We start from the raw sequence: 23,291 nt of genomic DNA, 5'->3' as shown, positions 1-23,291 counted from the left end.
GTATATCAGCATCTCACTGAGCAACTCCTGTGTGGATACGCGTAGTCGCCCACTCACCTGTCCACGGATACCAGGCAGTCTCCAGGTTGGGGCTGCTGGGAGCATTCCTGTGGAAATCTTCACGTGAATAGGGATCAGGCTGGGGTCACAGGGTAGGTCAGTATTGAGTTGTTTTAAAAGAAATTGCTATACCTTTCCTCTAAAATGTCTGAGTGCTTTCACTTGTGTGTGGAGATTCAGCTACTTGATCCTCACTGAGTGTCAAGTCTTCACAGTTTTAGCCATGAGGTCTCCAGGGAGGTCTGAGCCCACGTCCTGGTCTGCGTGTGTGACCACCAGCCCTCTGCCTTCCGTGACAGGGTGAGGCCAGCGCTGTTGGCATGCCAGCAGCTGTGCGGGGTGGTGGGGGTCCTCCATGGCCGTGTTCAGCCCCAAGCCCCCTCCTGCCCTGTCCTCCCCACCGTGCCCCACTGCAGCAGTGCCTGACCCTCCTGCCAGCTGTCTGCTGGAATGTGCGTCCTTGAGTGATTTGGGGGAATGTGACACGGCTGTGGGCCTGTGATGGCTCTGGAGAGGGCTCTGGTTCTCACAGCCCAAGTGGGTGTGGTGGCCCTCACCTTGGCTCCAGCGATGGACCCCCGTCTCCCCTGCACCGTGTGTGAGGGCTTTGGGAGTCCTGCAGCCAGGAGCCTGTTCTTTGTGGCCATCACTTCCCATAGGTGGGGGCTCTGACACACCGAGGAGCCTAGCCCCTCCCCAGCCACCTGCTGTGGGCTGGCCTGTCATTTGCTAATTCTCTGTCTGCTGCTGGGCAACTTCCAGGAGAGGCCGAGCAGGCTGGGGAGCAGCTCTGTCAGCTTCAACTAGAAGTCCATAGCTTGCTTGCATTTTAGCACGTGGAACCGAGGGGTATGCTCCTTCAGAAATCAGTTCCTCATTCTGTACTCCTGGCCTCAGCTGCCGCCTCCCTGAACCTCTGTGACTTCCCTCCATCTCTTCCTCGACCTCTGCTTCTCCCCTCCCCTCGGGGCTGCTCTTCCCAGTTCTTCTGTGTCCTACCACATCTTATCACAGGTTTGTAATTGAAATTTGAGGGAGTTCACCTGTACTTCTAAAAATCATTATTTTTGGATGGCAGCATGGCAGACTTGAGGTGCCTTGTTTTCTAACTCTCAGAGTGACCTAGGGGCATATTGTGAGCCAGCCTGGTCAGGTAAGGAGCCCCACAGTTTTGCCACTTCCCTGTTGCCTTTATTGCGCCCTCCTCTGCCTGTGGTGGGGATGGCTTTTCACTGGATAGTGCCAGCCTTCTGGGGATATTACTGTGTGACTGCCCCACCAGGAACCAGAGGCCGCTGTGTACAGTCATCTAGGTAAGCGGCCAGGAATTACCAGGTGGTGCTTGTGTTAAAGAACTACTTGCTGATGCAAGAAATGCTGGCTCGATCTCTGAATCAAGAAGATTCCCCTGGAGGAGGGCATGGCAACCCACTCCAGTATTCTTGCCTGGAGAACCCCATGGACAGAGGAGCCTGGTGGGCCGCAGTCCATAGGGTTACAAAGAGTCAGATACGACTGATGCGACTTTGCACACACAAGGAACTCTTGGCTTCACACATGTGTGAGTTAAGCAGATCGGCAGATTAAGCAGATCAGATCACTTCCTTACTTTGAAATTACTCAGTCTGATTCTGCAGCCACAATTTCTGATGTCCGCTCATGGTGTGGTTCCTGTTGGAGTGGTGTCCTCGCAGCAGTGGTCGTTGAAGCACCTACCTACGGGGGTTCATGACAGAGGGCCTCTGACCAGCCCTCTGCTGTGGAGGCTCTGCTTTCCTATGCATTGCTTTTTATCTTGCAGCTGGTATCTCTGATGTGATGAAAACAGGTGTACCAGAGCCTTAACCAGCCCTGGGGGTGGGGACGGTGAATGTGCCAGCCTAAGGGATCCCGTCTTGACCCTCCAGCCACCTAACCCAGTGAAGAAGTGGGCTGAAGGGAGCTCTGTGTGTGACCCCAGGCCAGTGGGGGTGACACCCGGAGAGGAACATTTCCCCAGCAGAGTGTGCCCTGCGGAAAAGAAGAGCTGGCCTGATTGCAGGAGATTTCTGTTTTTGTTTTTGTTTTTTTTCCCTTAAGATGAGCTTTGAATTGTAATTTGTGAGCCTGAAAGGCAGTGGGGATGGCAGGTGGTTTAAAAAAAAAAAAGGTGGGGTCTGACAGCTCGATTTCACTCACACCCCTGGGTAGCCCAGGACAGGCCTCTCCACCCTTGGAGCCTACCCTCTGCTCTGAAGTGAGGTTGGTTATACTCAAACCTCAGAAGGTCCAGCATCATTCAGTAAGGTTTGTCCCAGTGCTGGTGGGAAGGAGCCTTGGGACTCATGGGTATCCAAGAATGAGGGAGGGGGAACTGAGTTCTCGGTAACTCTGTGATGGGCCCACCTGAGGGAGGAGGAGTGCAAAGGAGGCAGGGAGTGTCTGATGGGTGGGAAGATGGGAGACATACCGGACGTTGCTACGTGTCCCCTTCCTTAGGTCCCAAGCTGTCAGAGTGCTTATTTTTAGAGCTTAAATCTTAAAAATAGTTAAAAGTAGTTGTGATGTAATCACACGGAAAAGCTTTGGGTCTTAGGGCTCTGAGACCTGGTGACATACAGAGTTTCTTGAGGAGGCCCTTGGCTGCTTTCAAAAGCAGCTTCAGCACAGCAGTGCTCTAAGGAGGCCAGCCAGTCCAGGCATGCCGTGTGCCCTCCCTTCAGGAGGACTTGGGCATCCATCCGTGGGCAGTGTGGGCAAGAGCAGTCCGGGTGGCATGCTCTGGGAGCCCAGAAGTAGGGGTGCTCAGGTGTCCAGGTCCTTGGAGCCCACTGGGTTTGCTTGGAGTCAGGGCCAGAGAAGGCCCGTGGTGGTAGGAGCAGGGTCGGGTTGTTGGGCTAGAAGTGCAGGCCGTGGGCCACCCTCTGGAGCAGGGAGAGTTGGTGCTCTGGATGTGGGTGAAGCTCAGAAGCGTGCCGGATGCCTGCTGGTGAGAGCAGAGCTGCTGGAGAAGGGAGGAGATGCCTTTGCCTGGAGGGCAGCGTAAGCAGGGAGTGCGGCGTGAGATGCAGGGTGGTTTCCTGGCGTGGGAACTGGGGTCCCCGACCTGCCTCCACAGGACACCAGTGCTTTGCCTGCCCCGCCTGCCCCTCCGCAGATGCAGGGCGTCCCAGCCGCCCTGGGCAGTGGCAAGTTCTCTGTGACCTGGCTAACTGGGGCCGATACAGTTGCTGCTTTTCAAGGCCGCAAGAAAAAGGTTACCAGTTCTTATGAGACAAGCATCCTTGTCTTATAACTGAATAGGTTTTACAGAGAAATTACAGTGTTACATGTGAAGTGAGTCCTATTAAATTTTTAGCACACCTTGCTTTTCAAAACACAGCTTTGGCAACAAAAAAAACACATGGGTTGTGGCATGTCAGGAGGATTCCACCTGGGGGGGCCTCTGCTCAGACTGGCTGGCATCTTCCTTCAATGGGGACAGAAAACCCTTTGCCGGAAGCGCTGACCTGGCCCGTTTTCCATCTCTGGACCCCAGAGAAGCTTAGTTGTATGGAAAATATGTTGACATTTACTGTGTTAGAAAAATTTGAAAATACTTGTTTATTTTTAAATAAATAATAATGAACAATAATGAACCAATTCCATGTTAGCATAAAGAACATTTTTCATTTAAAAAAAGCTATTTTGCAGCTCTAATAAGCAGACAGCTGGATTCTCCATTTAGTCTCTCGTGCTAAGTTGTTAGGGGTGAAGCATGTGAAGAAAATCCGGCCTCACACAGACAAGCAGGTTGGGGCAGGGAGGAGTGTTAGCTTGTCATTTTGCATAATTGTGTGTTTCTTCTTTAAATACAAGACACAAAGTGGCCATTCCCAGCAGTTAGTTGCCCTGTGGACTCTGAAACCTTGATTAAGTTTTTGTACTCGGTTACATTAAAATCTATCAGTCCCTCTTGTACTTTGAACAGAAAAAAAGTTTTTAAAAATTTTAGGATTGCTTTAGACTTAACAGAAAAGTTGCGAAGATCATTCCTACACACCCCTGCCCAGTTTTGCGTTGCTAACGACTGCTGTGGAACATTTGTCCTAAGTAGTTGCTACTCAGCACAGTCTTCTGATTTCCTGTTTGCAGTTTTCACCTTCTCTGTCCCACGGTCCCACATGGCATCTTGGCATCATGTCTCCCTCATCTCCTTTGGGCTGAAACAGTTTCTTAGACGTTCTTGATTTTCATGACCTTGACAGTTGGGAGTCAGGTGTTCGTAGGGTGGCCCTCAGTTGAGGGTCGTCTGGTGTTTTTCTCATGGTTGGACTGGGTTTTGGAGAGGACCACAGAGGGGAGGTGCCCTTCTCATCATACCCATGTCCAGGGCACGTCCCATCAGTGTGAGTTGTTGCTGCAGTGTTGATCACCTGGGTGTCTGTCGGGTGTCTTCACCATAAAGTTACTTTCTTCCTCCCTTTCTGTGCTGTACCTTCTGGAAGGGAGTGACTGTTTACAGCTCCTAAAGGGTGAAGCATCAGGGTGTTCTGTTTCTTCTCTCCTTGAATGATCCTTTATTCATATTTGAGTGTGTAATCATACATTAGAAACATTCTTTCTAATGTTTCTAATGTATTAGTTGACTGAGTTACAGAGATCTGTCAAAGTCTGATACATTTCGTTTTTCAGTATTGCAGAAAATCAGATTAGTTAACTATCTGATCTGCTGGGAAGCTGTTGGGCTCACAAGTTATCCAGATGCTACACCTTGCTTGTTGGAGCTCAGACATTACCATTGCTGATGCAGTAGTGGTGGTTTTCCTGTCGGTGAACCAGCTTTGCCCTAACCATTTTGGGGACAGTGCGTGCCGGACACCCGCATCCGAATAACTACAGCGTGTCTGTCCATCCTTCCTTCAAACGTTGCAAATGCCCAAACGTGTGATTTTTTTTTTTCCTACATGGCTCTTCTGCTTTGGTATGCAGCAGGAGTGCTTTATGTTGTCGCAGAATATTAAAAAGACGTGTGCTCAAATGCTGAGTTTTAATAAAATCAATAGCTTGTACTTCATCCAAGGCATTGCCTACAGTGTGACGACAATGTGAATCTTGGCACAGTTTGCTGCAGCTGTTCTGACTTGGTACAAAAGGCAAATGTCATCTCCATATTACAGCAACCTGGCAGAAGCCCCGAAGGGGTCCTGAGGCCCACTCTGGGGGGCCCCTAGCGGGCTCTGCAGGGTGGGCACAGGCACAGATGCCTGGCAGGACTCCGAGCTCACATTGCAGGCAGGACAGTGGTTAACAGCCTGATGGGGTCAGAAAGTGGGGGTAGGAGAAGCCCTCAGCTGGGGACCCTGTCACCAGAGACCTCGGATTGCAGGGCAGGTGGCCAAATGAATCGATTCAGAGCTACATTGTAGCAGAAAAGGTGATGGGAGCTGCCCTGAGTGTGCCTGCACCGTACATTCTGTGAGCCTGGAGGAGAGAGGTGGGGTGGTCTTCCGTTGACTGGATGCACTTTCTGTGGCCACTGCGCTTCACAGCATCCTCTCAAGGTCAGCGGCATCCCATTCTGCAGATGAAGAAACTACAGCTCTTCGAGGCTTGGTAACTGGCCCAGGTCACTGCAGCCACTGAGAAGCGCCCAGCCCCCCACAGTCCTCATGGCTGACCTGGGTGGAGCCTCACAGCAGCTTTGCTCAGAGCAGCTGGAGCAGGTCTGTGGGGGTGGCGGACTCCAGAGCCTTGCTGGGAGGACATCCCCTGGGGCTTGCCAGGGCGTGGTGGGGGAGGATCCAGCAGTTCCAAACACATATTTAAGAGGGGCAAGAAACTTCCAGGCAAACAAAGCACTTTCCATTTATCACAAGAGTTTGTGGACGTTGTAAGCTGGAAAGCGGTGTTTGCTTCTCCAGTGTGGTTTCATCTGTGTACAGCTGGCTTTTTTCTTGCTGTGAGTTGGCTAGGAAGCTGGCATCCTAGGAGGTGTGTCTGGGTTCATCGGCTGTAGGGAGTCGCTCCACGCTGCAGAGCGCTCCTGAGTTTCCCCCAGAGGAAGGTTGGCCTGGCACACGGCGCAGCGACAGAGGAACGAACAGGCGCTAGGGATGGTGTGGGGCTGGCAGAGGAGTCCCGCACTCCTTTGACCGTCACTCCCCAGGCCCAGGCCCCTTGGGAGCGTGAGTTCCCGAGTGCTGAAAGGTCACCCAGCTTCCTTGAGTAGACAGCGGTCCACATGTAGCAAGAGTTGTTTCTCAGATAAGTCTGAGGGCCACATCTGTGTCCTTGCTCTGTTATCTCTGTATCACCTCAGGGACTCAGCATACAGATGCTGCTGACTATCCAGGATCTTGCAGGTGTAAATGAAAATATTTTCCCCTTTAACCTAGTCCAAAAACGGCATTTGATAACCTGAGTAGAGGCCTCACTTGACGGTTGTGTGAAGCCCGCCCTCTCTCACCCTGCACCTTCTTTTCTAGGGTGCCATTTAGCCCCCTGCAGGCTCCAGGGGTCCAGCTGCTCTGAGCAGACGGGGGCTCGGGTCCCAGTGCAGTGTGGGGTGCACGTGGCAGGCCTTGGGGTGCCAGCTTTGAGCAGACCTGCTGTGGGCCCAGGTTGGCTGCAGGCCTTGGGGCTGTGACCTCAGGAAGTCACTCTGGAGACCCCCTCCTCACCTGTGGGTACAGGTGACAGTTGAGAGGATCATACAGAGGCATGCGTCGTGGCGGTTGGCACAGAGGCGGCCACCATGAAAGGTCAGCAAACGTCCAAATCTGACACAGGCCAGCGTTTCAGTTCTGTGACTGTGGTTGTTTGCTGACAAGTGACCCTTCCCAGATTTCTGAGCAGAGCGCGTGCTGAATCGAATTTAGCCTTCCTGGTGGTGCCCCGACTGGAGCGTGCTCCTGGCTGGCAGGCCGCGCTGCAGTGACTGTGGATGGGCTGACCCTGCAGGCTGCCCCGTTGCCGTTTGGAGGTCAGGGTCTTTCTGTGGGGCCGCTGCCAGTTGTGGCTCAGGGAACACTCCCTTCTGCCTGTCCTCGGCTTGTTTCTCCAGTGGTCTTTCATGCCCCCGACCCTGCTTCCAGTCCCAGGAAGGTCCTCTTGGCTCCCCTGGCCAGACTGTGTGACTTCAGGGGCTCCTGTGTACCTAGAAGGAGCCCCCAGCAGGACAGGCCGGTCGCCTCCTGGCTTTGCTGATGGCACAGTGCTCTTCGCTGCAGCTGCCTCTGCCCCGCTCTGCTCTGGGGGCCTTGGTGGGGGATGGGCTCTTGGGGCCAGACCCTGGTCACACGTGTTCCCTTCCTTTCTTCTGAGATCTTGGCCATAATGGAGTCCCGGAGCAATAGCTGGACCTGGAGTCTCCAGGAAGAATTATGGCTGGGTTTCAAAACTCCCGTCTCAGCTGCTCACCTCCGTGGCCTCTGTGGCCTAGAAGCACGATGTATTCTGACTTCCTGCCCCCACAAAGCGGGCTCTGGGCTTTTGTCTTGACATCCCAGCCAACAGGGTGTCAAGTTACAGGGCTGGGAGAAGTGGTAATGGATGCCAAGAAGGGGAGCTGAGGGAGTCTCAGAAGAGCTGGGGCAAGCGGGGAGCAGGTGGGCTCCGGGGGTGCAGCAGGGACCCCGCACTCGTCAGTGCCCGCCAGCCCCCAGGGCAGGCAAGTGTCCGGCTTCAGGGCGCAGCCTGTGTCTGCATGAGGCAGTTCCCTCTCTGATAACGCTGAGCGTGTCTGAGTGGATGGGGCCTCCTGGGAAGGGAAGGTGCCGTGTGGTGGGGTCCCAGTGAGTAGCTCTCACGCCCAGAGGACTGTGAAAGACCCCAGTGGTGTGTGTCCACTGAGACGAGCAGTGTGCCACTGGAAACTGCCAGGGAAACGTTGCCAGGCAGTAGGACTAACCTGGAAACTGGTGATAGACGTCCTTTCTCTCTTCAGAACTTTCCTAGAAGTGCTTCTGAAATAGGGGTGCTCCCTGGCTTAAGTGTATGGAATTGCTTTCCAGCGTTGGCTCAGACAGCCCTCCCAGCAGTGCCTGAAGCCTCCAGTGGTGGCTCCCAGGCCTGAGGATGGCCCCCTACTCTCCCGGGACGGGCCGGGCCGACCCTGAGCTGTACACCAATCCCCTCCTGAGTGGGTGTCTGCCCCGGGGCACCCTCTGTGTTCGGAGAACTGCTGCTGGTCCTTTCAGGGGAGGAGATGGGGCTTTGAGGTTCAGCAGGGGTGGTTACTTGGATAAGCCCTTTCTTTCCCGCCTTCTCACTCCCAGGGTAGTGTAGTGTCTGGAGTGGCCAGCCTTGTTGAAGACAGTCTGCAGGAGGCCGTAGAGCTACCCTGGCATTGGCTAGCTCTCGGGGGCAGAGCTGGGCTGCCAGCCCCAGGAGTCGGGTGGCGTAAAGTACCTGTGATGGCATAGCGTCATCTGTCCGCTCTGCTGGCTGACTGGTCCCAGCTGAGTGTAGCTTCTTGGGTTCTCCTCTCCAGTGGCTTTATTGCTCATGTGGGGTGCCGGGGCCATCTCTGTGTCTGTCTCTGTGACCCTCTAGCCAGCTAGCTCGGCGTCCTTCTGTGGGGGGTGGTCTCTCAGCAAATGTTCTCAGGGCCCAAGGAGAATCTTTTGAGGCTGTGACCTTGCTTCAGAAGCTCGCGTCGCTGCTTCCTCTTTGCTCCTCACTGCAAGCCGCAGGGAGCGAGCTGCCTGCAGGGCGTGCTGCAGCCTGAGTGGGCGGCCTCCTAAGGGTGTGGTGCAGTGGTCCTCTGCACAGCGTTCTGTCAGCTAGGAGTGTTGGGACTCCTCGTTAACATCCACCAGCGTCCTGAGCTCACAGGAAGTGGATTTCTAGGGCTTGGTGCTTGAAAACACATAATGACACGATTCAGGAATCCTTTGATTTCTGAGTTGAGCTTGCACATCTTTGAGCAGTGTAGTATCTGTGCATGTGGAAAGACGTGCCCACAGGCGCACAGTGGTCAGTCTACAGGCATTGCGGATTCTTCGTGAACTCAGACTCTCCTGGAGCTAGGTACAGGGAAGTGGGGGACGTTGGTGCACACCAGGGACGTCACCTGAGCACCCAGAGAGCAGACTCAACACCTGTCTTCACTGGGTTTGGGAATATTCAGCTGTTACCTGATTGTCCGCTGTGCCAAGTTCTCCTTCACAGCGAGCAGCTCCTTACTGCCTCGGGAGGTTGGGGCCCAGGCTGCCCCAGTGACCTCCTAGAGCATCTGAACCTTCTTGGCACTGAGGTCTCACCTCACCCAGCAAAGCTGAAGGGCAGTAGGGCAGGAATTACTGTCCCCAACCTTGTAGGAGGCACAGAGAGGGAATGTCCTACCCTGGGTTTCTCACTTGAAAGAAGCAGGACCAAGTGGGGCACTTTTGCAGGCATGTGACCCCCTCCTTCCCTCAGCACGTGCAGGCTTGGTGCACCGTGCCTGCTCTGGGAGGAGGCCCTGTGGCCTGTCCACCAGCCAGCGTGGTGCCAGGAGGAGAGCCTGCCCCTCTGGCTCAGGAGGCCTCAGCCCCTCTTCCGGGGTTGTGGCATCGCACCAGGGCTGGACCCCTGTTTTTGCCCTTGTCACAGCGCCCTGGGAACATCCTGGCCATCACCGGGAACTGCAGTGCCCCACCCTTCTGGAGAGAGGGTCTGAGTGGGAACACTGGTCCCTGGCCCCAGCCCTGCGTTGGGGCACCCGCCTGTCGAGTGGGCAGTGGCAGTGTCACCCTGGGAGGCTGAGGGAGGGTGGCCGCTTGTAGGAACGCCAGGGCGCTGGCCTTGGACGAGCTTGTGGAGGTGAGGGGTGAGTTAGCTGGGTTCTGGCCGGGGAGGGCCTCTGCTCAGGCTTTTGCCGCCCTTCAGTGAAGGCCCCAGTGTTTTGCCCTGAGCTCCCTGCTGAGGGTGGGCAGTTTGGGGGTAGAACTAGGAAGCCTTCCCCCGACTGCGTGCCGCTGGGGGACGGGTCCCCTGAGTGCAGTGGGGTGGTGCTGACTGTGCTTCCAGGGGCTGTTCAAGAAGTGCCTCTTCCAGCGTGCGTTGGGTCTGTCACAGGGGAGATGAGAATATGATGGAGGGACATTCCTTGCAGTGGGTGGTGGTGAAGGTGGGGGCAGCTCAGGAGCAGCAGGAGTTTGGGGTTCAGGGGTTGGGGACTGGAGAGACCTGTGGGCTGGAAGGTGTGAATGGGCTCTAGTGGGAGGAATGCCCTGGCAGAGGGTCTGGTGGGGCCAAGACAAGTGTGTGCTTGGTGCGGGGTCTAGCAAAGCCTCCCCCACACCCCTAAACGGTTAGCAACTACCTGCCTCTCCTCACCCAGCTGGGGCCAAAAGATGGGGGCAGGAGGGAGGGTTCTGGCAGGAACTGGTGGCTGCCAGCCCTGCTTCTCTCCCCCTGCTTAGCCCCGAGGAGCAGTTTGTTGTCCTGAGGCCTCATTGGGCCCGCAGTTGTCCCCGACTTCGTGTGTGCAGGCATCTCAGGGATCTTAGAAAAACGCAGGCTTTGGTCAAACAAGTCTGGGGCAGTAATGTCCTCTGGTGAAGCCGGGTGGGCGGTGGTCTGCTCCCGCGTGCCCCTGTCCCTCCTGGCTGACCCTAAAGACAGAACTGCTGTTATCCAGGGGTTTCTCCCCGCTGCTGGACACGGCACCCACTTCTTAGGTTGGCTCCCAGCAGCTAGGAGGGAGGGAGAACATGGAGGCATGGGTGTGGGTCAAGCGCACCTTGCCCAGACATCAGGCAGGCGCGTATGGAGAACAGCAAAGGTCAGGGCTGCGCTCCCTTGGTGGAAACGGCTTCCCCTGGCACAGGCCCGTGAGACACTCGGCGTTACCCCGCACTGACCACTGCTGGGTAAGCACCTGGGATGGTGGTGCGGTGAATGGAGGGATCTGGTTGTAAGTTAAGTTTTAATCTCCAGGGAACTTGACGGAAGTTCCGGGCATGTAACAGAATTTTTGTTTGTTTAGCCTCGGCTGGCATTCAAGGGAGGGAGGTAGTGAGAACGTTTTCACGAACAGCCTGGCTTGCTTCCAGGTCACGTAAAATCTCTTCTGATCATAATAATTTATATCAGGATTCCCAAGATGGGCGGGCTAGGCTTAATGCATTTGCCCTGAAATCATAGCTTTCAAATAAATGTGGTGCCCTGGCAGCCTCCCTGGACCGAGATAATATACACGGCCACTACACTGCTTCCCTGGCATGTTGGCCTAGATGGTTTTATAATTTAGAAAACGTTTTTTTAGGAAAAGAATGCCCACGATAATTTTGAGCCTTTGTCAAATGAGTATCCTTTTCCTTGAATTAAAAGAGCTCGCTGGGAAAGTTCTGAGAAACTTGAAGTACCTTTGTGTTAAAATTGAGCTTTAGGAAAGTTTTCCTTGTTGGAGACTAGTGGGGGCTGGTGGCGCTTCTGCGTTCGGAAGAGGCGACCCAGGTCCCTGTAACAAGCGAGCAGTCCCCTGTGGGCCAGGGCCACTCAGGAAGTGCCTGCAGCCCTGCAGCCCCAGGGCGAGCTGGCGCCTCCATTTCCTGACAGCACCTGAACCCTACCTCACTTCTCAAAATGAAGGCTGCATGTCACAAACTGGTTAGAACTGGCTGTTGCCATGGTTTTCACGTTGGAAGGCACAGTTAAAGGGTCACATGACCAAAGAGGGAAATGCCTTTGTCACATGACTTTTTGGTGGCCTGATTAGCATACAGGAAGTTCACTCCCTGCTGGCTGCTGGGATGCTGAGTGATCACTGATGGGAGGTGATGTCATCTCTTGGACGAGTTATTGATTAGTCTCGGTCCAAGATGGGACCTAGGAGAGCTCTGGTCGCAGTGGTCATCTTAGGCAGCTTCAGCTCCATGTGGTCCAGCCCCTAACCCTGCCCTCTTCCCTCAGGCAGATTTGAGCTGTATTAGGCATCTCACCTTGGAGATGGGCACATGCTCCACGAGATGGTAAAAAGTGATAAATCCCTGTAGGTTACCGTTGGCCCCGTTCGCTCTTGCTCAGGAAGCACCGGCAGTCTGTAACTCTAGACTTGGTTCTGCCGAGGCTGCTGCTCTGCTGTGTGGCCGCCTGGGAGCCTGCCTGGGCTGCAACCAGCGGCTGCAGCTCCCGTGCCAGAGCCTTGTGTCTGCTCAGTGCCTGTGCGCATGCCCACAGAACCTGGGTTGGAGCCCCGGGGTCATCTTTGATGTGTATCTTGGGCAGAGTTGGCAGCCAGCAGGGAGACACAGACTTGAAAGAGTTCCTGAACTGCATTGGTTTTTGGTTTGTTGAGGCCCTAGTGAGACATCTTGGGTTATTTTATAGACAGCCAGCCAATTCCTGGACTTGAAAATGTGGGCTGCTAACCCCAATGAGGGAGTTCTGTACCTTGAAATGGGCGCCTCCTGATCGCTCGTGGAAGCCCACCCAGCAGCTGTACCTGTGGTGGTTCCATCGCATCAGGGCTGCGCTTGCTGCAGTGCAGCGGCTGTGCTGCTCTGAGAGCTGAGATGAGGGTGGGCCAAGGGAGAGCGCTGCGGGTTGAGGGGTTGGGGGAGTCAGTGAACCCGGTGTGTGGTCCTCTGTGCACCCCCCTTCCCTGAAGGCATAGCTCGCTCTGGGAGTGGAAAGGGCAGTTCGGTGGGCTGTTAAAATACCGGTTTCCCATCCCTAACTCTGCTTCCCCACTCAGCTGGAAGGAATGGGACAACTTTGAGTTGTTGTTACTGCTCCCAGTTAACTTAGCCGAGTTTGTTCTCTGGGTCATAGTGCCACCTAGCGGGCGAATTCAGCCCTTGGCTGGCTTTCCTGCTGATTGCATTCTTTCAACACAGATGCAGAGGCTAGATCTTAAGGGAGAGTTTACATTATGTCCTCAGCAAACAGAGCTGCTTGGCTTGGCGCTAAGCACTGTCTCTGAGACCCGTTGGTCCTTATATATGTGGTCAGCAATGCCATTAGCGGAAGCCTAGCACTTCATGGGAAATAGATGGGGAAACAGTGTCAGACTTTATTTTTTTGAGCTCCAAAATCACTGCAGATGGTGACTGCAGCCATGAAATTAAAAGACGCTTGCTCATTGGAAGGGAAGTTATGACCAATCTAGACAGCATATTGAAAAGCAGAGACATTACTTTGCCAACAAAGGTCCATCTAGTCAAGGCTATGGTTTTTCCAGTAGTCATGTATGGATGTGAGAGTTGCACTGTGAAGAAAGCTGAGCGCCAAAGAATTGATGCTTTTGAACTGTGGTGTTGGAGAAGACTCTTGAGAGTCCCTTGGACTGCAAGGAGATCCAACCAGTCCATTCTAAAGGAGATCAGTCCTGAGTGTTCTTTGGAAGGAATGATGCTAAAGCTGAAACTCCAGTACTTAGGCCACCTCATGCGAAGGGTTGACTCATTGGAAAAGACTCTGATGCTGGGAGGGATTGAGGGCAGGAGAAGGGGACGACAGAGGATGAGATGGCTGGATGGCATCACTGACTCGATGGACGTGAATTTGAGTGAACTCTGGGAGTTGATGATGGACAGGGAGGCCTGGTGTGCTGCGATTCATGGGGTCGCAAAGAGTTGGACACGACTGAGCGACTGAACTGAACTGAACATTACTAGATGTGCATATACGTTCTGAGGAACTTGAGTGGTAGGATTGGGAAACGAGGGCAGAGGATAATGGGCAGGGGTGGCTGGGAGTTAGACTGTGAGCAGATTAAGTGGCTGGGTAGTACCCTGGTATGTGAGAGCAAGTATGTGCCATGTTCCAGTCAGTTTCAAAACCTGCAGCCACTACTGCCACGTTGCCACTGGCAGGATAGAGAGCTCACCTGTGGCCCAGGAAGGACCCCACTGCAGGCTGCCTTGGCTGCCTCATGAGGTGGTGATGCCCCACGCTGGGGACTTAGACCGTCGGCTGAAAGTGTATGCCTCAGCCCCTCTGTTACCTGGGGAGGGGTAGGTGGGCTGTCCAGGCGTGAGGGTTGTCAGGGAGTCTGGGTTCAGCAAAGAAAGGCTGATTCAGGTGGGGCTGGCCTCCCCATCAGGTGGCTTCCAGCATGGGTAGGTAGGCGCTCCACCAGCAGGCCCAAGATCCAGGAGCAAGTGTTCTGGTTCAGTACTGAGCCATATGGTACGGAAAGGGGCTGTGGTGGGTTCCAAAATGTGATGTTTTCCCACAGACACATAGGTATCCTCAGCCCAGGGGACACAGAAGTGGTTATCGGGAACAGTCCTGACTTTTTAAAGGGCTCAGCTGTAAACTGGCAGGTTCGAGGGCCACGTGGTGAGTGCAGTGAGAAAAGGCAGCCTGGGCAGGCGGTGGTGGGGAGGGGTGGGGAGGCCAGCCTGCTCGCCTCCACTTCACTGTGTCTGCGTCTGAATCCCAGCATCCGTGGGAGTGCTGCCCACCACAGGCGAGGTGCTCGGGTAACAGCCCTCCTCCCTGCCCCACAGTGACATGAAGTCTGAGAGGAGACCCCCTTCGCCTGATGTGATCGTGCTGTCTGACAACGAGCAGCCTGCGAGCCCGAGGGTGAATGGGCTGACCGAGGAGCCCCCGAAGGAGACCAGCACCGAGGCCCTCATGGTGAGCTCTGTCCCCGCGCCAGGGAGCCGCCTCGCGGTGGGGCCAGCTGGTGCTCCCTGGCCCCAGCCCTCCCTCAACCCGTGTTCTCTTGACCTTGTAGAAAAGCAGTCCCGAAGAACGAGAAAGGATGATTAAGCAACTAAAAGAAGAGTTACGGTTAGAAGAAGCAAAACTGGTTTTGTTGAAGAAGTTGCGGCAGAGTCAAATACAAAAAGAAACTCCCACCCAGAAGGTATGTGCGTGGCTGTTCACTCCTCAGGGGTCAGTGAGAGAGAGGTATTTAGGACCAGGGACAGGAAACCATGGGTGCTTCTTTGGCTCCCTGCTGCCCCAGGAGCTGGGTCTGTGAGGAGTCCGGTTTCCTCGGGGGCAAAGGGGCAGGGTCTGAATTGGAAATTTGCAGGCTCAAGTTCATGTTTTGGATTTAGCTTAGAGGAGATTTCAATCTAGAATATTCTGGATCTGAGTATGAGAACCTCGTTCCCTGTAGACTCCCATCAAGGAAATGGAGAGCAGACGTCTCTGAAGGTGCTGGAAACACAGCTCTGTTCTGAACCCCTTTCAGAGGGGCGTCCTGCCCTGTGGGTGCCTGTGTGGCCGGCAGGGGCCTCTCTGGATTTCTGGACGGACTGCTGAATGCCTGCTCCAGGATGCCCATACCCAACCCGGAGGCCGTGTCCCAGGGCTTCTGCCCCTGCCACCTCCCCACGCCTCACGCTCCTTGTGCGGCTTCTAAACGGGGCTTATCCTGTAAGGCAAGGTCAGGCTGGTTTTGTGGGCCTCTTTTGTTATCCCATTCTGGAAAGGTTCCTGGTCCGTGACATGGCTACCCTTCCTTACATTCTGATGACTCTCTCAGTGAACCAGAAAGGAAATGCATCTTGGGCAGTACAAGCAGACAGTGTGTAGACATTGCTTCCACCTTAAAGGGAGCAAGATGGGAGGACACTCGTGGTCTGACTTGGGGATTTGCTTGGGCTCCCACTCCACACCTAGTAAACAAGTGGACCAAGCCTGGCATCTGTTAATATCCTGATGGATGAGCCTGCTTGTTACTTGTTTCCTGTTGATTGCTGAAGAGTTGATGATGGGGACCAGGTCTGTCACTGTCCCTGGTGGACTGTATGCCTGGACCAAACAGTTTCTCACCGGGGGGGGGGGGGGGGGGGGGATTGATATATACATATATAAGCCCCAGCCTTTACCGCCAGCCTTTTTTTGTCCCCTGGAGGGCAGAGATGGCACCTGAATCTCAGTGATGCCAAGCACCCTGGGGCAGAGGGGTAAAGGGCCCTGGAAAATCCGTCCTGTGTTTTTCAAACATGTTAATTCCCGCTGCAGTGAACATGGCAGGCAAGCAGAACCTTTGAGAGCCTGATGCTTCTTAAAGAAGAAAAAAAGCAGTGCTCCTCAGAATCGTGTGTGGGGAGGAGCATGGTTGGTAGCCTTCTCATCTTCTGCCTGTCCTGACCTCTTGCAGCCCGCAGGCTCCACTGGGAGCTCCGTGACCACCCCTCCCCCGCTCGTACGGGGCACCCAGAACATTCCTTCCGGCAAGCCATCACTTCAGGTCAGTGTTTACTCTGCATCACGCTCCTGAGCAGCCGTGATCCGGTTTCTGCAAAAGGCTGCTCATTCCTTCTCGTAAGACTAGAATGAGGCCTTCCAGTGGGAGCCCTCTTGCCAGTCACATTTGCGTCCCCATACCCAAACCGGGCCCCTGTTCATCATGAATAACACAGATGCTCGGAGGGCCCCTCCCATGGCTGCCTCTAGTGAGACTGGAGAGACGGCCAAGATCCTGGACACTCTGGGCCCCCACTGCAGCCCGGCTCTCTGAGCCTGTCACAGCCTCCTCTGCCCACAGGGCGCGATGGGCAGAGCTCCTGCTTCAGCCGTAGGACAGAGGTCAGGCCAAGCCCACCTGCCCGCCCTCAAGCCAGAGACCGCAGCTCAGACCAGCAGGCGGGCAGTGTTGATCCCAGTTAGCTAACTTCTTACCATGGGGGTGCCTGGGTCCTGAGCGAGTCCAGGTTGGCATGGCTCTTGGTGGGAGCCTGTGTTCCTCGTTCTTTTGTTTGTCTAGAGTGAGCAGTCACTTTAGCTTTTTTCTACCACCACTGTTCTGGTGGGTGTGCGTCTGTGCCTTTATGAACACAACACACCTGTTTACAAAGCTGTGTGAGATCTGAGGGTTGCTGTTGTTGACAGGCCTCTGCAACTCGGATGCCTGGCAGTGTCATCCCACCACCCCTGGTCCGTGGCGGGCAGCAGACGTCCTCAAAGTTAGGGCCTCAGGCGAGCTCCCAGGTCGTCATGCCCCCACTTGTCAGGGGGGCCCAGGTGAGCATGGGCTTACGGAACAGCCCCAGGCAACTGTCTCTCTCGGAAGAGTGACCCCGGTACTCAGACTGGGGCTCTTTCCCCGAGTCTCTCTTCATTGTCCTCTCATTGTCTTGTCTCTGCCCCACACCCCGACAGCAAATCCACAACATCAGACAACATTCCAGCACAGGGCCACCGCCACTCCTTCTGGCTCCCCGGGCGTCTGTGCCCAGTGTGCAAATTCAGGGACAGAGGATCATTCAGCAGGGCCTCATCCGTGTCGCCAACGTCCCCAACACTAGTCTGCTCGTCAACATCCCACAGGTGAGTCGTGCGACAGACAGCCCAGTCCCGTGGCCCATGGTCCTGTAGCTCCTGGGACCTTGTTGGGTCGTGAAGGTTGTGGACAGGAGTCTCCTGTTGCCTCTGCCGAGAGGGTGAGGGTGGGGTCACCAGAGGCTCCCCCTTCCCCTCCACCCACCCCTCCCTCTTCACCACCGCGGCCAGGCGCAAGCACGTGAGGGGAATGTCTGCAGATGTCCCTTCAGCGCCAGTGCGTCTATTTTTAGCCACGTGTCCCTTCACCTCTGTACAGAGCCTCTGAGATGGTGAGGGCTTGTTTCCACCTAAGAGTGGGGGAAGATGGAGCCAGGGGCGGCAGGCTGAAGATCCCCACTGACAGATGAAATGGCTAGGTCTGCATGAGCTTCTGTTGCTGTGCGAGTTAGCTTCTCTTCCTCCTCTGGCACCATCCGTGTCTGCCTTTCTCAGATAAGATCATGGCCAGCAGTGCTCTTCTGAAGTCAGGCTCAAGGACTGTCCTGCTGCCTGAATGGGGATGTCCTGGGCAGGCCCTTCTATCCCCCCCGTAGGCGCTGGTCAGGTCCCTGCTGTGTGCCACCCTGTCCTTGTGTCAGAAGGGTGGCAACCAGGCAGGCAGTGGTGGTCCTGCGGCTCTGCTTCCTGGGGGCCGAGGGGGCCGGCGAGGGGGCCAGCGGAGAGCTGGCCGGTCAGAGGCCAGGCGGCACCCTCGTGCTGGGGAGTCTCGCTTCTCTGCGGAGACCCCTGGGCCGGTGTCACGGGCTCCCTGAGGCCCACGGCGTGCCCGTTGTCAGGTGCATGCATCTTCCTGGAGACAGGGTACACAGCTTTCCTATTTCCAGAAAGGTCTTCAGTCCCATAAAGCTTGAGGTACTGGCATGGCCCGCTCCCAGTTCGGGGGAGAGCCTTTGAGTGTCCGGTGGCAAGTGAGCTGGAGTGAGGAGGTGGTGGAAGGTCAGCCACCAGGGTCGAGAAGACAGTGAGTGACGCAGGAGCAACGAGGATGGAGAAGAGTGAAGGGCGGGGGCACACAGAGGCACTCGTGAGGGAGATGGCGTTGATGCCGCAGCGCGCCACCTTTGCAACCTTTTGAGGAAGGGGCCACCTGGACCCGTGCTGGAAGGGGAACCAGGCTGTAGTGACAGGACAGTGGCCGTGCGCCTGGGTGGGGGTGGTTGCCAAAGGGGTGCCCGCTGTGATGCTGATGGCTTCATGGGTGGCCTCAGCTGATAGAGTGTAGCAGGTTACAGATGTTTAAGTTATCTGGGTATCAGCTAAACCTCAACAAGTTATTTGTAAGATTGGTCATCTCAGAGCAGTTGAGTTTAATGTCTCTTTTTCTGTTGCTTGTTGATGGCAGGCAGCTCTGAGTTACTTTTAAGGACTTGTTAGTGTAGCTGATGGTGCCGACCTGGAGTTAACTTTTATAAGGACTTAGCATAGCTGATGGTGCAGATTGTGGGGTTCCCCTCAGGGTGGGCCCCTCAGGCACCCTGACCAGGTCATTGCCTCCCCAAAGCCCTCCCCAGCATCGCTGAAAGGAACGGCAGCCACCTCTGCTCAGGCCACCTCCACCCCCACCAGCGTGGCCTCCGTGGCCACCGCTGCGGATTCTCCAGCCAGTCGGCAGGCGGCCGCCAAGCTTGCACTGCGCAAACAGCTGGAGAAGACGCTGCTTGAAATCCCCCCACCCAAACCCCCTGCCCCCGAGATGAACTTCCTGCCCAGCGCTGCCAACAACGAATTCATCTACCTGGTGGGCCTGGAGGAGGTGGTGCAGAACCTGCTGGAGACACAAGGTGAGCAGGCCATGGGCCCAGGGCTGTTCTCTGTCTTGAAGGTGAGGCTTCCATCATGTGAGTTGTTTCCGATGCATAGCGTGTGTGGGCACGTCTGCTGTGTACGCACGGCTGTCTTGGAGCATATTATGGCTGATCTTTTGCCATCAGCTCTTCCCTTGCTCTGCGGTTTAGATAAATTTTTTTTTTAAGTTTCTCGTTGAGTGTAGTTGATGCACAGTGTTGTTCTGGCTTCTCTGCTGCACAGCATGGTGGGCCCGTCACACACACACCCTCTCTCTCCCAGACTCTGTGCCCGTGAGGGCCGCTGCGGAGGACTGAGCCGCTCCCCACGCTGTGCAGCAGGTCCCGGTGGCGATCCGCTGTGTGCAGCAGGTATCCGCTGAGCAGGTGTGGCGATCCGCTGTGTGTGCAGTCCCGTGGTGATCCTCAGGTCCGGGTGATCGATGCAGCAGGTCCCTGTGGCGATCACCCTGTGGCGATCCGCTGTATCAGTGACAGTGTGGTCGATGACACCCTGGACAGCAGGCAGCTTCTTTCTGATGGGGCCTCCTCTGAGAGCTGAGGGAGGGTGGAGCTTTGCCGGGCACTGAGTCCCCACGCTGGGGGAGGGGCGCCTGTGCCTGGGCTAGCTCACGTTATCACCCTCTCTGGAAGTGGTCTAGAAAGCCACCTGCATGTTAAGAGGTTTTAGGAACGAAAGCTCACACACGGGGTGGCGAGGAGAAAGGATGCTGGAAAGTAGGAAGTCAGGTTTGCCCCGGGAGAGTTGCCGGCAGATGCAGAACTGAGGGCTCTTCTGTCCTTAAATTGCGTGCGTGGTGATGCCAATTGGCCGGCCAGCCTGGATCTCCTCCCTGCGTGGGCTCATCGACGCTCCGTGCTGAAGCGGAGACAGTGCTCCTCAGGGCCAGGGGTGGCCGGGTGGACTGAACCGGAGGAGCTGGGGGCCTGCGGCCGGGCCCAGGACGGAGAGATGTGGGCTCTGACACAGCCCGGACATGTCTGCACTCCTTCAGTGACTCCTTTGGGATGAGGTCAGGTTGGCAAAAGAGCTGCTACCAGGCCTGTGTGGTGTGGCAGGCAGGAGGTTGTAGTGCCTGCCAGTCTTGCACTGGCCTGTGCTGGGCTCCTTCTCTCCCAGACTGGTCTGTCTGTGCTTGTTCTCGTCAGGGGTCAGTCTCCATCCCCTGTCGTCAGAAAACAGGCCCTAGCCGTGAGAGGAGGCCCTGAGTCCTGCCTGAGGTGGCTCTGACACCGAGGGCAGCCGCCGCTGCCTGGGCAGCAGGGGCTACCTCCTCTGGGGGTGGGTGTGTGGAAGGAGAAGCTCCAGGCTGGGGACCAGAGCTGGGGCCCACGGTGGACCCTGGGGCCTCTGGCAGCTTGGGCAGGTGGCGTCCTGTCTGCTCTGTGGAGCGGCAGGAGCCCCCTAGAGTCAGATCCCCCGCTGCAGCCCCTCACCAGGTAGAGGCAACTCAGCCGGGAGGATGGGGCGGCCGGGGTCTCTCCACATCACGGTCCGTGACGCCAGGAGGCTGTTGAACTTTGAGTGCTGCCCGTGGAAGAGATAGGAGCAAAACGCAGTCGCCCCTTAGTGCACATTGGATGCACGTGTGTGTGTGCACACTGAAGGAAGCAGGACCCCGCACCTCAGCAGGCTCTTTGTGCGGCTGCCCTGGTCACCCCTCCGGGAGCTGGGTGCCACCAAGTTCCCGTTACCCGGGTCCAGCTGTGTGTCTGGCCAGCCATGCACAGTCACTTCAGCTCCCCAGGCTGTGTCTTCTTGAGACAGGGCGCTAGGGGTGTCCCCTCAAGAGCTTGTTGTGCAGCCCGGACGCCCTGCTGTGCACAGGACTCCAGGCACAGTGTCTGCTGTGAGCACTTTCTAGACGTGGTTGCCTCGCCCCCGGGCAAGGGTGCCCATCACCTTACAAGGTGGGGCCTGGAGTGGCCGCTGTCTCCCCGACAGGTGGTGCAATGTAGGAGGGTGGGAAATGCCTGCTCTGCGGGCAGGAAGGATGGCCGGGAGAAGCCAGGTGTCTTTGAGAGTTGGTGTCGAGGATGCTGAGCCCGCAGCTTTCTAAAGTGCCCCAGCGTTGCTTCTCAGCAAAGCTTCTGCAGGCTGGCCCTGTGTCTGCACACAGTTGGCACCCGTGTGTGTGCCGAATGAACAAACGTCGGGGCCTCAGTGTCCCGATGCCAGTTGGGCCCCCTGGCCCAGGGCACTGCCTGGGCTCTGCCAGTGTGCACATCCCTCCTGGGGGTGGTGCGGGCTCTGGCTGTGCTGCTCCCGCTCCTCCGACGTGAGCCACGTCTGTCTCCCCCTGCAGCGGGCAGGATGTCGGCCGCCGTCGTGCTCTCCCGGGAGCCCTACATGTGTGCACAGTGCAAGACAGACTTCACGTGCCGCTGGCGGGAGGAGAAGGGCGGCGCCATCATGTGCGAGAACTGTATGGCGTCCAACCAGAAGAAGGCGCTCAAGGTGGAGCACACGAGCCGCCTGAAGGCCGCCTTCGTGAAGGCGCTCCAGCAGGAGCAGGAGATCGAGCAGCGCCTCCTGCAGCAGGGCGCCGCCCCCGCGCAGGCCAAGGCCGAGCCCGCCGGCGCCCCACTCCCTGTGCTGAAGCAGGTGAGAGCCGCGCGTGGGGTGGACACGGCGGTGCCCTCCGGGAGAGGGATCTTGTTCCTCGCTCCCTCAGCAAGGAGCTGTCGCTGGCAGGCAGGATGCTCCGGCATTCTCTCCCTCACTCGGCGATCATCTGCCTGGTTGTTAACTGTGCGTCTAAATTGCATTTAATGGTGGCTTTTGGTGGTGAAAATACTAATTTGCAGTTTCTTTAGATTTTGTAGCTTTCACTCGCAGTGTGCCGGCTGACAAGTACTTCTTGTCTAAAAGGACTTTTCTGAAAGCCGCATTGAGCTGCAAAAGGGGCACTGGAAGAAATGTTCTAGCTAAATTAAGGAGAGGAGCAAGTTTGGAATCAAGTTTTTTTGGCTGCCCTTTTTTTTTTTTAATGTTTTGTTTTCCCACCCCTTGTAGACAATTGGCAATTTTTTGTGTCCTTGGAGGTCATTGATAATTCATCTAACAAACTCATCTTCTCAAGATCCCTGCATAGTGGGTGGCGGTGCTGCCTCAGGAAATTGCTGTCCTTTTGGGGACTCAGCCTCGCACGACCATAGCTGCTGCCCCTCGGTCACGTGGTCGCCTGAGGTCAGCCTCTGGACAGCGCTGACCTCGCTTTCAACCCCCGTTTGTGTAGGTCATAAAACCCCGGCGTAAGTTGGCGTTCCGCTCAGGAGAGGCCCGCGACTGGAGTAACGGGGCTGTGCTACAGGTCAGAACTAGGGCGCCGGGAGCCCCCCGCACCGCACAACCAACCAGCCCTCACGCCCCCGACCGTGACCACGTCAGTCGCCGACTGTCACGCTACCTGCGTCCGTCCGTCTGTCTGTCTCTCGCTCTCTCTTTCCCTTCCTCCTTCCCCTCCTGCCTCGGTGCAACTTACCTAGTCTCCTGATGTTGGACTTCCGGGATCCCGTGTGGGTGGGAAGAGGTCAGCTAGATCAAGGAGAGGCTGCGCTGAGCACCGTGCCCTCCGCGGCCCCCTTCCCTGTGTGAGCTGTGGCCCTCTCTCTCCCCTGCAGGCCTCCAGCCAGCTGTCCCGGGGCTCGGCCACAACACCCCGGGGCATCCTGCACACATTCAGCCAGTCGCCCAAACTGCAGAACGCAGCCTCGGCCGCCACCCTCGTCAGCAGGACGGGCAGACATTCCGAGAGGGCCATGAGCGCTGGCAAGGGCAGCACCGCCTCCAGCTGGAAGAAGGCGCCCCTGAGTACAGGTGGGCGGCCCTGGAGGGGCTCAGCGGGGACCTCCCCAGGGGCGGGCCCTTCCCACCCTTACTTTTAAGAGAGGCCTGCACACACCCAGGCTGTGGCACCAGGGTCCTGAACCCGTACTTGCTTTCTTAAGAGCAGCTGCCTCCGAGACTACAGCCTCACCTCTCTGTTCGCTGAGTAGGACACCCTGAACTAGTGGTGGCCCTGGATAAATGCTAACCACACTTGTTATCTCCACCCCCATACCTAGACTCTCAGCTCTTGACCCAAAATGTGGGACGGAACCAGTTCAGGCAATGCCCGCCTCAGCCCTCCTCCTTCCTGCCACAGAGAAGGCTTGTTTCTGCTGTTACAGCGTACCTTTCACGGTGTGCTGACCCAGTGTCCTTCATTCCTCACTCTGTGGGTA

General features: G+C 56.2%; 1 protein-coding gene across 14 annotated transcripts in view; it reads left to right on the top strand.

The window, feature by feature from the left end:
• GATAD2A (GATA zinc finger domain containing 2A) overlaps window positions 1–23,291 on the top strand; it is a 97,777-nt gene that overhangs the window by 69,823 nt on the left and 4,663 nt on the right. For 12 of the 14 annotated variants that reach the window (XM_042249571.2, XM_027969347.3, XM_027969344.3 and 9 more), the window contains 9 exons: window positions 14,463–14,595; window positions 14,696–14,827; window positions 16,076–16,165; window positions 16,807–16,938; window positions 17,077–17,244; window positions 18,761–19,040; window positions 21,371–21,669; window positions 22,304–22,450; window positions 22,689–22,884. In XM_042249571.2, the coding sequence (XP_042105505.1) occupies window positions 14,467–14,595; window positions 14,696–14,827; window positions 16,076–16,165; window positions 16,807–16,938; window positions 17,077–17,244; window positions 18,761–19,040; window positions 21,371–21,669; window positions 22,304–22,450; window positions 22,689–22,884 (1,573 nt within the window). In that variant the 5' untranslated portion in view covers window positions 14,463–14,466. The remainder of the gene's footprint in view (window positions 1–14,462; window positions 14,596–14,695; window positions 14,828–16,075; window positions 16,166–16,806; window positions 16,939–17,076; window positions 17,245–18,760; window positions 19,041–21,370; window positions 21,670–22,303; window positions 22,451–22,688; window positions 22,885–23,291) is intronic. The other 2 variants (XM_027969348.3, XM_042249569.2) reach the window with 2 other exon arrangements.

This window comes from Ovis aries, chromosome 5, assembly GCF_016772045.2.
Source record: "Ovis aries strain OAR_USU_Benz2616 breed Rambouillet chromosome 5, ARS-UI_Ramb_v3.0, whole genome shotgun sequence".
Lineage (NCBI taxonomy): Eukaryota > Metazoa > Chordata > Mammalia > Artiodactyla > Bovidae > Ovis > Ovis aries.
Note: the sequence above shows the minus strand (reverse complement) of the source record. Positions and strands in the feature narration are given on the sequence as shown.